General features: G+C 45.7%; 1 protein-coding gene across 7 annotated transcripts in view; it reads right to left on the reverse strand.

Moving 5' to 3' along the window:
* The window catches only part of KIAA0232 (KIAA0232 ortholog), a 34345-nt gene extending 19046 nt beyond the window's left edge, over positions 1 to 15299 (reverse strand). For 5 of the 7 annotated variants that reach the window (XM_044442796.1, XM_044442795.1, XM_044442798.1 and 2 more), the window contains exons 1-2: positions 4078 to 4539; positions 367 to 504 (exon numbers count right to left, since the gene is read on the reverse strand). In XM_044442796.1, coding sequence (XP_044298731.1) covers positions 367 to 504; positions 4078 to 4308 — 369 coding nt within the window. In that variant the 5' untranslated portion in view covers positions 4309 to 4539. The other 2 variants (XM_044442801.1, XM_044442802.1) reach the window with 2 other exon arrangements.
* Positions 15300 to 15659: the final 360 nt, after the last annotated feature.

The following is a 15659-nucleotide window of genomic DNA, read 5'->3' on the forward strand; positions in this document are numbered from 1 at the left end:
TCAGACTGATATGGGTCCAATGACTGTATAATGAAAGAATCAAGGAAGGAAGAAGCTAGACGCATCCTTAGCAGAGTACTATTTAGTTCAGTATTTTAAGCAACCATTTTACTATTATTAAGTAGGTCTAAAATTATCCAACATGAACTAGAGTCGTAGCATATAGAGAATTCTTCCCCAATCTGGTGTCATCCAGATGCCCAGGGCTACAATTCCCAATATCCTCAGCCAGCGTACTAGCTGGAGATTACCGGAGATGCAGTTCCACCTATTTGGAGTTAGACAAACTATGAACAGGTATTAAACAGGTATGATCCAACTGCGCACCAGAGTCAAGTATCATTTTACAATCATGCCGATCCTTACTTCATCAGAAGCGGAGCGAAGACACTGAACAGCAGCCTGCTTTTTCATTTCTTCTAGTGTTAGATCAGAACATTTTTTCTTACTCTTCCCCCATTTCTTGTAAGCTCCCTTTTCCCAGCCCAGGAAGATGTCATTCTCCTAAAATAAATACATGTAAAAAATACAAATTAACTGCAGTATTTTCCTGTACAGTTTTCAAAACACTTGACCTTTTTAAAAAAGGGCAGATATGAAACACTAGTGGAGAAGGGAGAAAGAGAATCACATGGAAGTAACAACACATATGCATTCCATGACCCTATTTCCTCTCACCTTCTGGTTTTGTATTTTACCACAGATGTTTTTTATGGCAGCTTTACAATAAAGATGAAAATGCATTAACAAAAAGATGGTAGAATTCAACAGTACTACACAATTAACATGGGTAGAAGGATAAAAAGTGATTTGGTTGGTTCCAAAGTGACGGCAAAATAGGCATCAGGTAGGCCTCACAACGGGGGCATCACTGCCAAGAAGCTGTTTTCCTGATCTCCACTTGCTGTACCTGTGATAGAAGGTACGACAAAGCATGTCTCCAAAAAGATGAGCTCAACACACAGGTGCGCACATGGGGAAGTAAGATGGGCAGCCGGGTGCCCTGTTCCTGAGCAGAGAAGGATGGGCTTTACAAGGTAAGTAACAACGCTCTGCCTTAAGTTCAGACACAGGCACTTCCATGCCATCACGACCTGTTCCAACCACCTGATCCCAGCTGGCACTCTCACAGCTGTACTTTGCACTAACTGCATTTTCCAAACTGTCTTCAGAAGGGAGCCAACATGCAGTGGATTACCTGGAGATTTCACGTCCAAGCTGGCGATGATACAAGTTAGTAACTGAGGCTAAACTAGCTGTCCGCACAGATGCACAGCAGGTATATCGGCTAAAGCGCTGCCGTGCAGCCGTTGCCACAGAGGCACTTGAGCCCCCGGTAACAGAGACGGAGCTAGAAGGCTCTCAAGCAGAGACTCATCCTCCGGGGAGAGTGCGAGCCTGCCCCCAACCATTTCAGCACGACCAGCCTGAGCTGCCACGGCTCATTCCGCTGCGCATCTGCCACCGGGACTGAATGGATCCTCACTCGCTCCACGGCCAAAGCCAGCCTTGATTTAGCACGTCTGCTGCCTCAGCTCAATCAAATGAAAAGCGGCAGGACGATCTGATGGGGTGTCTTCAGCACCCCGGTGACCACGCATTCCAAATCGCTGGAATGACCTCACTCGGCACTGGGGGCAAGACGGAAGACGTAACATGGCACCCCAACTCCTGGCATGGAATGGGCTGGGTATATTCCAATAAATTAATGCCATCAGCTTCTATTATAATAAGCTGAGCTGGTGCACTTTGGGGCAAAGCTAATAAAACGTTTGCACAGGGATGACGTGCTGGACTGCAGAGCGAAATCCTTGGTTCTAGTCTTCACTTGTGCATAAAGCTCACTGGGCAACTTCAGACCAATCGCTGACTCTCACAGGGTTGTTATGCAGATAAATCAGAGAAAATAAGTATTTGGGCTCCTCAGAGGAAAGGTGAAATGTACAATACAAATAACATAAACATATATATTTTCCATTTGAAGACTTTCCCACTTGGTCACTGCTTCCAGCTGGTTCAACGGGATTTACATCTCATTCTACCACCCAGGCATAAGCAGTTAGGATTAATTCCATGGGGTCCTATTTTTGGGGTAATGACCATACCTGCAGGGGCTCCCAAACAGGAGCAGCAGAGCAAGAATTCAGTGCTTGGACTAGAACAGCTTTTCAAAAATTAAGCAACAAACACAAATCAGCTGAGCTCTCAAAATGTCGCACGGGTGCGCATTTGTATGATTCCAAGTGAGCAGAATGTTGCCACTTTTCTAGGATAAGCTACCCCATTCCTTCAGCCACAGCTTTCCGGGAAACAACTGCTTTTCATTGCCTTCTGATGAGATGCAACGGAAGGCAGTCCTGCAGTGCTACCATGAGGGGCGAGAGGCGCAGAACCGTCCTGATCCTCAGACCGGGAGAACCAGCACGGCGGTGTTCGCCTTCTCTTCAGCCTGCCAAGGAGATGGCATGCTATCTGGACAAAAGGGGCACTGCGACGGCGAAAAATAGCTAGAGAGAGAGCCCAAAGCATTACGGCTGGAAGAAGAGTGTGTAATGATGGAAGGGGGGGTGGGAGGAGGAGGAGGAAAAAATTGCTAAGCAAGAAATGCTGCATGTAATGCCTGAACAAAAATGCCCAAACTGCTTATTCCTACCATCAAATCGAAAGGCATCAGATCATGAAAAATAAATACAGTATATCAATATTTACTTTCTCCTATAAGCACAATGATGAACTATTAATGTGAGAAGAAAAGAATGAATTCTATTACCTAGCAGGACCACAGCCTAAATCTTTGGATTTATGTTTTTCTTTGCAAGAGTTAATAGTGGAGCAGAAAAGTGAAGACATGTGACAGTCCCTTGTCAAATTTACCACTGCGGCTGCAAGAAGGCAAGCCTGAATGTAGCATGTCTTAAGAACAGTAGTTGCAACATGAACCTGCCCTGCTCCATACCAGACGCATGACAGGGAAGCAGACTCATTAGCCTTCCCACAGAGACCGAGGACGTGTCGAGAGTTCACTCAAACACAGCTCAAAAAACAAAGACTGGCAGATACATGAGTACCACACAGAGCTGTTCTGGTCTCAAGAGGTGGTGCTTTCAGCTTCCACTCCACACGTGCCGACTGGGGCAGGACTGCGCAAAGGTCTTGGAGGAAAGGGAGTTAGACTAGGAGACGCTGAGCAATGGACGAACGTACAGAGCCACAAAAGTGACAAGGTGCTGGCCCTGGCAGTGGGCGCACAGCTGAGCAAGGACACCGGTGGCACGCTTTCCTGATGCAAGCAGGTGTATGTGCCGAGGTGAGGTATTACTCTTTTAGCAAACATTCTGGGCATACTCTCAGTTACCCCCATAGCTAATTTTGTGCAGCAGAGATGGGCAACCTGCAGCCCAGCCCGCAACCCAATACCCAAAGTCCTCTGCAGCTGATCATCTCGGTCCCCAGAAGCCCACCGAAGTGAGAAGCGAAACGATGGCCTCCACACACGGCTGGCGGCTTCAGCCCCAACAGAAAAATGGCTGGCCACCTCTGTTCTACAGGGCTGAGTGATGCACTTAAAAGATTAATCTCGACTCATTAGTCACTTGACGCTTATTTTTCTAAAAAGAGACACAGATAGCAAAGCCACTCACTGAAAGACAGCACTTTTCCCTTCATGTTTATTATCAAAGCCACCATGGTATTTATGGCTAGGTAAATCAGACGCTACAGGTGTCAGGGCCTACAGGTGTGGCAAAAGTCAAACCTGTCACCATGTAAAATTAAGAGGGAGGGGAAAAGGGCAAGCCACACCACCCTTTAAACGACATGGAAAGCTATTTCTGAAATAGCCTCTTTCCAAAAAGATTTGCAATATGGCACAAGTCAAACTTCCCCCTGAAAGTTCCCAAACCCTTCAACAAACTTGGGAGTTTCGCATGCTCATCTTCATTTTATTCTGTTGCTAAAATGTACTACTCGTGGAAGTAGCAAGCACACGTCTGGTTTCAAAACATCTTTCAAGCAAGGGCTACGCAAGCAGGACATGCAGACATTTTGCGGTCCAACACATCGGAAATAGGTAAATACCTGTTCCTGCAGGTCGTGGTCATAACTATCATGCAGCAGCAAACTGAGGACATAGCGAGTATAGATCATGGCATCAATGCCACATTTCTCTAGCTCTTGTCCCAGCCAGGTCTGCACAGGGCCCAAAGCATGAAGCAGAGACATTTCAGAAACAGGCACAGGACCCAGACAGGTGCTTGAGGAGCGTTCAGGTGGCAAACCATCCGCAACAACTGTACCGATTGGGTGCATGAATCTAGGTGGCCGTCATCCTTAGACCGTGATGCATTTTCTGTAGATGGTACTCCGTGGGAACCGGGAGGTGGGGTTGTTTTTCACTCCAATGAGGAGGAGACACGCTTGGCTTCTAGGACATTCATTTATCTTTCCTGGCAGTTATCAGTCTAAAGACAAGACCCACTCTTCAGGCATAACCACTGAGTACACTAAATCTTAACAGGAAACACATGTTTATGTGCATTTTTCTACCTTAATTTCACATTGAAGCCAGATGTAAATCCCCAGCCGGACCTATAAGAGGGAAAAGAAAAGGCTGTGATGCATATCAAGAGAACAAACAGTAAGTAATTAAGCAACACACGGTAAATGACACCTTTCAAAAGCCATGGCTCCCACACAGGCCTTAGGGAGACAGTCATCTGCTGGAACACCCAAAAAGGGAGGGAAGGAGAGGGAGAGAGGAACCATATTTAATGGGAAGGGAAGAAAAGGCTCTTCCGAAAAGGAAGCTGGAGAATGTATGCTCCACAGGACCGGAGGTAAAGAGCAGGGAGGACACGGCCAAAACAAGGGGCAGTTTTATATTTGAGTAATGTCCATATGAACGGCCTCCCAGGTTTGGGAGCAAGATCAATTCCCAATGCTGGGTTCACTTTTCTCGCTTTAGGGTCCACCGCTAAGTGAGCTTTGCAAGGTTGCTCTAATTCAACTGCAGTTTGCCAGAGAGGAGAGACTGAAGGAGACATTAGCTAGAGGCTGCTTTTCTTCAGCATGGGGGAAGGAGACCCAAAGCGCAGGACAGAGCATATCCGACGGTGTCTCAAGCCCCCTCCCCTCCCTCTGGGCCCTGCGTAAATGCCCATCTCGCAAGAATGCAAAGCAAGAATATGGGAAGGTGGTGATCATGGTCCACTGCTCTTCCAACTCTGCAGGGGATGCTCGTAAGCCTCAGTCTGGGGGCTTATCGGCCACAAGGGCACAACCAAAACCATTTGCCCTAACGTGGCGTCATGGGCTCGAGAGCCGTTCCCGGCTCGGCCAGCTGCAAGAGTTGGTCTTGCACGTCCCCTCCCTGTGATGGCACATCCTGACTATTCTCAACATCTGCCAGGGGAGGGGGCCCTTGAGATAAGCCCCCCTGCCTCTTCCATGTCAATGTCAGAGGATTCAGGTTCCCAGGGCCACTCCTCATCTGACAAGCCCAAATCTGCTTGACCTTGGAACGCACGACAAGAATAAGTGCCCCCTTCATTCCCGAGAATAACCAAGAATCATTTCCCGGCATGCTGACCCATTCGCCATACACTAGAACAGGCAACAGCCGAACAGACAGACATTCCCAAATTGTCCCCTCTAGATTCTCCAGTGATCGGTTAATGGGGAAAAGCCTTGGCCAGATGAAAGAGGCCATTAATCCTCACTTGGGATGCTGCAATCATCGACAGCAGATTCAACATTCCACTCCGGTGGTGTTGCTGAGTCATACCTTTATTTTTTCCATACGGGAGAGTGCTAGCTATGTGTTTTCCCTATAAGAGTGACAAACAGCCAACAAACTGGTGCCTCTGACATCTTTAAAGATTCTTCCCTTACTCCATTGCTTAATCTCTGGGGAAGAAAGCTTGATTTGGAAGAACACAGCTGGCCCGGCCCCTCTTGCCCTGGCAAAGGCCTTGGACTAGAGCTGCTGAGGAAAACACGACCACCTTCCAACTCTTTTCCACGCTCAATGTGACAGGGCTTTTACGACGTGTAGACCACACATCCCTTGATGGTGCACTCACAATACCAAGAGACAACTGTACAGAACAAAGCTTTCTATTTAAAAATATTTATACTTTTGATCCAGTATCTTAGCACCATTTGCAAAGCAGCAATTTAGAGGGAAAGAGACAAACATTTTAAAAAGGTGGCGATAACAGGGAGAAAGTAGTCAACCTTTTCTGAATGGCTCGTACACCTCCCAAAGTACCTGGAAGCGCTCACAGCCCTTAGTTACTGGCAGCGGAAACTGCATCAGTGGCACAGACAGCTTCCAAAAAGTTAATGCTGGTACAACTAGTACAAATTATACAAGGTGCGCAGGGAGAGGTTTTTCCTTCTCTCTAGCACATTAACTCAATATCTAGATTAGCGGATTCAAGACTGGCAAAAGAATTTCAGATCATGCATGATTTACGATATCCAATCACAAGAGGTGGAAATGGCCACTAGCTTAATGAAGATTAAACAAACTGAATGTAGAAACAGATTTTATCAAGCTTATTCAAGGATAGATTTTTTCCTTCCAACACCTGTACTAATGAAGGCAACACTATGGTATTAAAATAATATATCAGACCATGCTCTTTTATATATTAAGGTAAGAGAAGTGGAATGGGTTGACAAAATATAGTGATTAAGTCAGTCATTTCTAGCACAGAAATAAAGTGAATAGACAGGAAATTTTTTAAAGTAATTTCAGAAGTATAGATTATACATTAAAAAAGATTTTAGAAGAGAAATTAAAGAAATTAAGTAAAGAATTGAAGGCATGTTTATATAAATATCTCTAAAGAAAATTAAAGATGCTAAAGACAGGTGGGAAGTCAATCTTTAGCCCTTTCAAAGGTTTTTTCCAGCTAAATTCAGGGAAACTGTTGACTCATACAGTTTAATAAAAGGAGGGTTATTTATAGCATCAGTACTAAGCTTGTAAGAGATGAAGTTGGATATTTCTAAAGAGTTTGAAGAATGTTATACCAGCATATATGCACTGAGTAATCTAGAAAGATACTGAACCATCTGAATGAACGCCTACGTTCCAACTCTATGAAGAGCTGCATGAGAAACTGAGAGGGAAACAGACAAATTCAGCAAGAGATGACTGTGCAGAAATTTGACAGGGAACTTGCCGAACTACCAGATCTTTAAACATTAAAATGGACTTTAAACCATAAGAATATGTCCAGAACATGAACACAAGCAGCAGTGGCTTTGATTCTGACGGACTGAAAGGGAATTAATAGCAAAAGTTGCCATTCTAGAGTTATTACCCAGGACTGTGTTGTGCCTACTGTAAAATCAGGCAGCTGAAGACTACAGTGGTACCTCGGCTCACAAACAAAAATTGGGTCCTGAACAAAAATTTCATAAAAATTTTGGCTCTTGCTGTGAACTCCTAATTGGGTGGTGGCTGCGATCGTGCTGGGGGCAGGGGGAGGTGGCCGAGATCGTGCCCGTCTTTCCTGCACGAGCATGCCCATGATAGCACCTGTCTTTCAGGAGCACAACCGCAATCTCGGCCATCTCCCTCCCAGCACGACTGCACACCCACGATCTCTCCCCCCCTGCACGCCCACGTTCTTGCCCATCTCTCTCCCCGAGTGCGATCGTGCCCGTCTCCCCCCCCAGCGCACCGAGATGATGGGTGAGGTCGTGCTGGGGGGTGGGGAGATGGCAGTGATCTTTGCTGTTCTTTGTCACTTTGCTTCACATTTTTCTGATAAAAAAATAGTTACAGAACGGATTAACCTGATTTACATTGAGCCTTGTGGGGAAATTCGACTTGGCTCACGACCAATTTGAGGCACGACCAGAGTCCTGGAACGGATGAAGTTCGTGAGCCGAGGTGCCACTGTACATGAACACACAAGCACTGATCAAACAGAAGAGCATTTACGGCACTGAAATGCTGCCTAGGAGACTTCTGCACTTGACAAATGTAAGAAACTATGTGCACCACGCACTGTGCGCTTTCATGGGCTCGCAAAAGGGCATTAGATGACGCTTCTGCAGATACGCCAGTCAGTTCAGTTCCCAGCGGACAAGAACATTCTGGATTGCAACTGACTGAGAACAATATCAAGCTATTAAACTGAAGCAGCCACAACACACTACTCTGGTAACCCACAAATTAGACTGATGCACGGCACTCCTGGAGGGGCCGCCCTTGAAGAGTCGTTTGGAAGCAAGAGCGCATAATGCAGCAGCCAGACTGCTAACTGGAACCAGAGGGTCAGCCACACACAGATTCTGACCCATTCTCCACTGGCTATGATCATGCTTCCAAGCCAATTCAAGGTGTTTGCCGAGCTGTCCGTTTGGGATTTAGCAGCCCTAAATGGCAAGCGAGGAATTGTCAGTTGTTTATAAAAGGCCTAGTTGTATTAACTTGCTACAATTATTTCAGTTGTTTATTTTTTAAGTTTCTGTAGTGAAATTTTCATCATGTATTGTTAATTGTTGGTGTATTATACTGCATTTTATGAATGTTGTCAATCAACCAGAGAGCTTCATCTCTTAGGAGGTACAGAAATAAAACAGTAATTTTACAAAAGTTCATTTTATGATGGAATTTTATTCTGAATTGGCACATAGCCACAGCTATTGTTATGCTTATTGTTTTAACTTTTTATTAGAAATGTGTATTGCTTAGCAATGCGTATTTTATAAAGCAACTGATAAAACGTAACACATACCATAAACTGAGTACAGCTCCATTTATTTAGCTGAACAACTCAATAATATACTGTCCTCGAAAATATATTGAGTATATGTAACTGAAGCTGTTCGGTTAACGACTGCAACTGTTTTCCATGGAAAAGGGAGTGCACATTTTTCTGAGGGTTAGCAATTCAACTTTAGCTACTCGATGAATCCCAAGCATCACTGGCTGAGCGAGAATGGCAGAGTGCCAAAATGGGCAGAGCAGGTTTTTGGCTGGCCAGAAAGCATGCTGCACTTTTGTATTTCGAAGACCAGCAGGCAGTCACTCGGGCACACGCTAAAACCCTGTGTGTGAGGCACTCCTCCCAGCTCGAGAGCAGGGGCTTGCGTTCAACAAGGCCTCCTTCTGGAAGGGGTACACAGGAATCCATTCTTCTTCCCAACCTGCAAACTAAAGGTCCAAGGAAGGGCTAGTTCGGCACAGGCACACAAACCTTCTCCTCCCACCCAGCAGAGAACGCTAAGCCTTGCTTGCTCTGCTCCATTCACACGCTCAGCAGGGCCCCACCTCCATGCAAGGGGATTGCAATGGGGTGGGGGGGACCACAGCTTCCACAGCTCTTCTTGGAGAAAGGACAGTCCCACCCACATTCTTGGTACTTTAGGCAACATCCACGCTTTCCTGTCCTGACCTGCAAGTGCAAGAGCAGAGATCAGAGGCTGCCAGGCCAAGCACCTTACGGCAGTCCTCCGTCTTGTCACATTTTAAACGGAGAAGCAAAAAGGCAGCTGAAGGGTGCCTGGCATGGGCTCAGGTTGCTGGAGCCTGAAGGACTGGAGGCTGTTTCATGCCACCTTGCCCTGAGGAAGCAGCTCTTTGTACTCCCATAACTTTCCCTCTGGTCACATTCTAACATGCTTGAGAAAGGGAGAAGCAGGTCCATTAAGGTGGGGGAGAGGAACAAGTCTGTGATAGAAACTTGAGTCATTTTCCAGAGGGGCTTCTCTGCAGGCTATAAGCCTCCCTGACAACCCATGGCTTGTTTTAGGGGCTGTTCTACCCATGGTTTCTTGTGTCACCTGAACCCTGGTACAGATACCCAGAAAAGGCTCACTAGCTGCTTGTCAAGAGCAGTAGAAAAAGTCATGCCGTTCCTGCCAAGCTCCCTTGGGCCACTGCTAATACCATGTGCCCCATGGATGACCAAGCATCACAGGGACTGCTCCCATCATAGCTAGATCCTCAGCTCCCTTTTTGGCTGGACCTGACTGTTCTCAGTGTCCTGTACTTTCCCCGCTTTTTCCAGGACTAAGACTATGTAACACAGCCCTTAATATGCTATTTTACCTGCTGAGCACACTAAAAACTTGGCCACTGGTTGTCTTTAATAAACACTGGCTACCGCGTGCAACTAACGCAGGTGCGAGCACCAATCATTCCTATTTGTTTTCACCCAATCTCAAAGGCTCATAATAGCTCTCATCACATAATGGCCCTGCTAAACAAATTGCAGCCTGATTCTAAACACTGGTCTTTAGAAGAAAGGCCTTGCAAACTTGTCTGAGAAGGATTCAGTATGCTTCTTAGAAGCAAAGCAAACTGTATTTCCTAGCAAACCGCCACTAAATGGTTCCCTCTGAAAATGGGCCTGAATCTCACAGGACCTTCCCGACAGGCACATACAGAATGACAACTACAGCTCAGCATCCCGAAACAGGGTGTGCCTGGGCAAAAGCAAGAGCCACTCCACGGAGAGCGACAAGTCTTACAGTCGAGGGTTCCTAGAAAGGCCACTGCAGGCGGTGAAAACAGTAATGTCATTGAGCCCCTCCGACAGGGCAAGGTCCACAGATTCCCAACCCCAGATTTATACGGAATTCTATAAAAATAAAGCTGTAGTGCTAGGCAACATTGTTAGCCTGGTTTAATGCTGTCTCAATAAAGGCCCATTCATGGAGGCAACCAGATGCTGTCCATAAGCAAAAAGGCAGTGCTTCTGACGGAAAGCTCGATCTGGACCAGAGAATTTATTTTATTTAATTTTATTTATTTAAAACATTGTTATGCCGCCCCCATCGCAACAAAGCCTCAGGGCGGCTCACAACATGGTCTTTTTAAAAATCCACACACAGAATAAGCATGCTCCGCACAGGCCAGAGGCAGCTTTCTGAGTGCAGCAGTATCAACTGCTATCAGCATTTTCGTAGGAGAAAGAAAGAAGCTTCCAGGTTTTAAATGTTTTAACGCAAGTTGTTCCTGCTCTCCTAAGAAGAAATTTCTGGATGTATTTTTCTGCAAAAACTAAGTTTCCTGATGCTGCCCTCGCCTCCCCAGCATAAAACAGAAGCACTGGAACTTTTGATTTTGAAATGTTCTCTTTCACAGTAAGCAAAACACATTTTAAAGCAGTATTTAAAATATTTGCTGCAGTCAAATGTCTCCGCCATCAAGATCCATATGCAGTAACAGTAGCAATTACAATATTATAAATATTGCCACTGCGTAGGACTGGATTATTAAATACATAGCACTCTTGGGCCCTGTTCAAGTGTTACGAGCGCAGATTACCAGGTATTTGGTGCAACAGTATAATTTAGGAATCTGCCAAACACACTGCTCTTATAACAAGCTGGCAACGTTTGTGTACAACGCAACACAAAGTCTGACTGTTTCTTTTCATTTGCCTTTTTCACAGAAACTGATGAATGTCAACACACATGCAATGATGGAAAGATAATCATGCAAAACTTGAAAAAAATTATCCATTCTTTCTGTGTATGGATGTCTTCAACTTTTTCAAGTCTATGAAGTTCAAAAGCAAAATAGCTTTCATACACCGATTCTATAATTACATTTAAATTAAGCCAGTTGCATTTAAGCTCTTGACAGAAATGGAACAAGATGCTAATAAATTTAGGACAGCCAGCTTTTTCTATAATTACTAGGACACTTAGCAGTCCAGGCTTATGCATCTGTACTCAGAGGTAAGTCCCAGCGAGTTCAACCGTTCACTGCACAGGATTGTACCTTTGCTGGGTATAAGTCTGATATTCTACTGAAGAGTTTAATAAACACTTAATAGAATATGCCAGTGTATCCCTCATAATTAGTACAGGGATCTTTAGATCTATAAAAATGGGTGTTTTCTCATTTAAGTAATAAATGTTGTTCAAGAACCAAACACATCACAAGCATTACAACCATACTGCAGTTACAGTGATTTCAAAAATTACTAGAAGTATCAGAAATAATCTACAAATAGATAACTATATGACTATTTAGAGTGTTTTGTTAAAATTTGGGCAATTATTTTTAATGCCTATAGTATATTCAGTTATATACAAACATACAGAACTACATGATACTTATGCAGTTAGTGCTATGGATCGTTATACACTGTATTGAAAATTCATAGTATTTCTGTTTTGTTCCTTTTTCTTTTTTAATGACGTGCAAGGGGGAAGAGGGTTGTTCTAATTGCTCAAGAAAAATATTTTTTAAGAAACATAAACTCTTTGCCAAGCCCTAAAATGTTGTTCTAAGATGTCGTTTTCTCACCTGACAAAAGTTAAGGTATCCTTGTAGTGCCACAGTAAACATATATACTCAGAAATAAATTCCACTGAGTTTAGCAGGGCTCACTCAACCAGTACTTTAGGTACCAGCAACTTGCAACTCACTCTCACACATAACAAGCCTATTTTAACAATTGTCAGGAAACACCTCAGTATTTATACTGTTGTGTTGCTTATGTATGCCAGAACAGCACAATTTTATGTGCTAAGTTATGCAGAATATACGTTCTTGAAGTACTTTTAACAGGCTCAGGTTTGAATAAAGGATCTATTTCAATCCCCCAGCCATGTGTGCACAAATACGATTTTTTTCTGCCCCAGACTTGCTTCTGCTTTAGCAGACATGCGACTCCTCATTCTATTTGATACGCTGGGGAAGACCCTTACTCCTCTCTTCCCCTGGGTAAGACTGCCAGTTATTGCTAATTATCAGGAAGAAAACACGGATGTAAAAATGAAATACTAAGCTATTTCATCATCCCTCAAAGCCTTACTCCTCAGCAATATGCAGGCTTGCTATTCTTAGGAAATGGGCTCAGCTTGTGTCCCTGCTTCTAATTTACATGTCCTTTGGTATGCAAAACTGGTTTCGGGGTGTGAACCCTACTAAGGCTGAAGGCCTTTGGTTCCAAGCGCTTTAGCATAATGCCAGGTGCTTCTCCCAATGCGCATTCCAACAGCAGTAATGGTAGGACACCTTGCCTGCCACTGGGCACTAACTGTGGCTGGCTTCCTGCTTCACCTATCGCCCCTCCAGAGCATGACCTTGCACTGACCTACTGTGGATGCTGGATCTGCACTGTAAAGTAATCTCATCATGACACAGCCACCGGCTTACATAAACCTTACAGCATGCAGGCCTTCCCTGCTTGCTTATCTTTCTCCACACCATTTCCTTTGCCCCACCCTATCGCTGGTCTCCAGAGACACTGCTAAGTCTAAAAAAAAAAAGAGAGAGTTGCTGTTAATGGTAGGATTACCCCCATACACCCATGAGGGCAGTTATCCTCAGGTGCATACAGATACAGGTGCTTTTGGAAGCACACAGCCTAGAAGGCCTTCAGGGAAGTTTGACAAGGTTACCCCTCAACTTTGCAGGCGGGAGAGAAGGAACGTGAACAGTAACGTGGCAGCCATTAGGCTCTGGTCCAGGGACTTTTCCCTCAAGTTCAGGACCTGTTCCCAGAGCCATAACTGTAACTGGTGCCAGCAGAAGGATTCTTCACATTTTAATTGGCATGCAGGGGGCCAGCTCAAATCCTCCCTTGCCCATCACCTAAACTTAGAAAAAAGATGCCCATCCTTCGAGTACGGGGGGGGGGTGGTAGAGAAGCAAGCGGGGGAGAGCGCGAAAAGGAGGAGTAAGTTTTTGCTCTTCTAAGCAGCCCAAGGAGGACATCCTTCTCTGGGGCCCTAGACAAGCCTGAGATCCCAGCCGTGCAAGAGCTGGGTGTTACGGCTCTTCCTGATCTTTGTGTTTCTCCCTGTCCTGGATTGTGGCAGAGATTTAAGGCACAGTGGGGGACTTCCTGGCCTGCCCTACTTGTGTCTTCATCCCCCTGTGCAGGCTGGGGTTTCAGGGAAAATCCTGAACCATGACCTCAAGCAGACACTCTCATAATTCCGAAGCAGAGGAATAGCAGCGGCTATTCATCTATTCCCTTTCTTCCTCCTCCTTTTTCCAGGCTTCCTCAGTCCCCTCCTGCCCAGTTCTAGCTTCTTCCCCTTTTTCTGATTCCTACACCCACCAAACATGCCTGCACTTCCTTCCAACCATCCATTCACACAACATCAATCAGTGATGAGAGAGATCCTTTTAAGAGGAGTCAATTTCAATGACTGCAGTAAAAGTAGTTTCCTCCTTAGTGTTTCTCAAAAATAAGAGAAGCGAGGGGGGTTCAGGGGGAAATGCCATGGGCTGGCCGCAGTTCATGTTTCTGAGGTCCCTCTTTTCTCCATTATGTTCTAGCTTAACATTCAGCTTCCAAATACTTATTCCATGAACTGAGATTGTTCCTTAATAGTTCTGTGTAATTGCGCCTTATAATTGTTTGTTCCCTATAATTAATTTCTCTTTGTAATTCAGTCACTGTAAGATAGATATAAAGTGATAAACATTGTTGTTTTTAATTATATTTCTAAAATAGCTATACTTCTTTGTGCTGCTAAATTACAAGTCTCAAACATTTAAGTGATGTGGACGTTCTGTATATAATCAGAGGCTAATATTTTAATTCGAAAGAAAGAAAGGAAGGAAAGAAGGAAGGATGGGAGGAAACAGAGCTGTAACATGTCTGAAAACAATGTCATCTGTCTTAGAAATCCTAGTTCAAAACTTGATCCCATGTGGTAGGATTGTCTATTGGTTACTTGGTTTTAAAGACATAAGCAAAGGGTTTGTTTTGTTTTGTTGTTGTTTTTTTTTGCAGTCCTAGAACAAGTTAACTTATCAAGAACAGTACTACATAGGATGATATACATATACTACCACTAAGCAAGCACTAGTCCTGTTAGGGATGGGAACAGTCACCCTTGGCTGCAAAGCCCCAATCTGATTTAATTTCTGTAAACATTTGCCAGCTACTTAAGAAACACTCACTTTAGGGAAAGAGAGCAAATTCCTTCTTTGAAATCTCAGAGTTATGCACCGAGTGCCAAATCTTTTCTTCCTGTTGCCCTTCTTTCCAATCCTGTGCACTGTCAGAACCACGTGTCCCCCTTCTTTAGCTTCTGATGAGAGTGCGTTTCCAAAGGAAAAAATACATTCACATCAGGGTTCCCCCCCCCCTCCACAGAGCTGCCCCCGCCGCGCTGCCGGCGAGCACAGGATCATGAAAGCGAATCTGCCGCAAAAATCCAAGACCGTGCATTTCTATCGCCGCAAGTCTGGCATCGCCCTTTTCAATCCGCCGGCCGCTCGCGCGTGTGCCAGTCGTCTGGGGGCATGACCTGCTGGTACCTCAGTTCATCCAGCGGCTGCAGCGCAGCAAACGTTAAATATAGACGCGCGCGGGCCAGCTAGGAAAGCCCCCGCTCCCACCGGGAAGCGGCCTGAAATGCGCTCGAGCCGGCGCAGCCACGCAGCGCCGCTCCGGGTCAAGCGGGGTTCTCCAAACGCGTCGCCGGTCTGCGGGGACGAGCCCGGGGCGCACCGGCGGAGGGAGCGCGCACAGCCGGGCACAGGCTTCGCGGCTCCGGGCGCGGCGGCTGCGGCAGAGGGCGCGAGCCCCGCCAGGCACGGCACGGGACGGACCGGGCCGAACCGCGTCCCTCCTCCCCGGCGAGCCCGCCCCGCCCCGGCGGCACACGCGCCCGGCCCCTCGCCCGAGCCGGCGCCGGGCGGCGGGACAGGGCGGGCA

The sequence above is a fragment of the Varanus komodoensis genome, unplaced genomic scaffold, assembly GCF_004798865.1.
Source record: "Varanus komodoensis strain SLA01 unplaced genomic scaffold, ASM479886v1 scaffold40, whole genome shotgun sequence".
Lineage (NCBI taxonomy): Eukaryota > Metazoa > Chordata > Lepidosauria > Squamata > Varanidae > Varanus > Varanus komodoensis.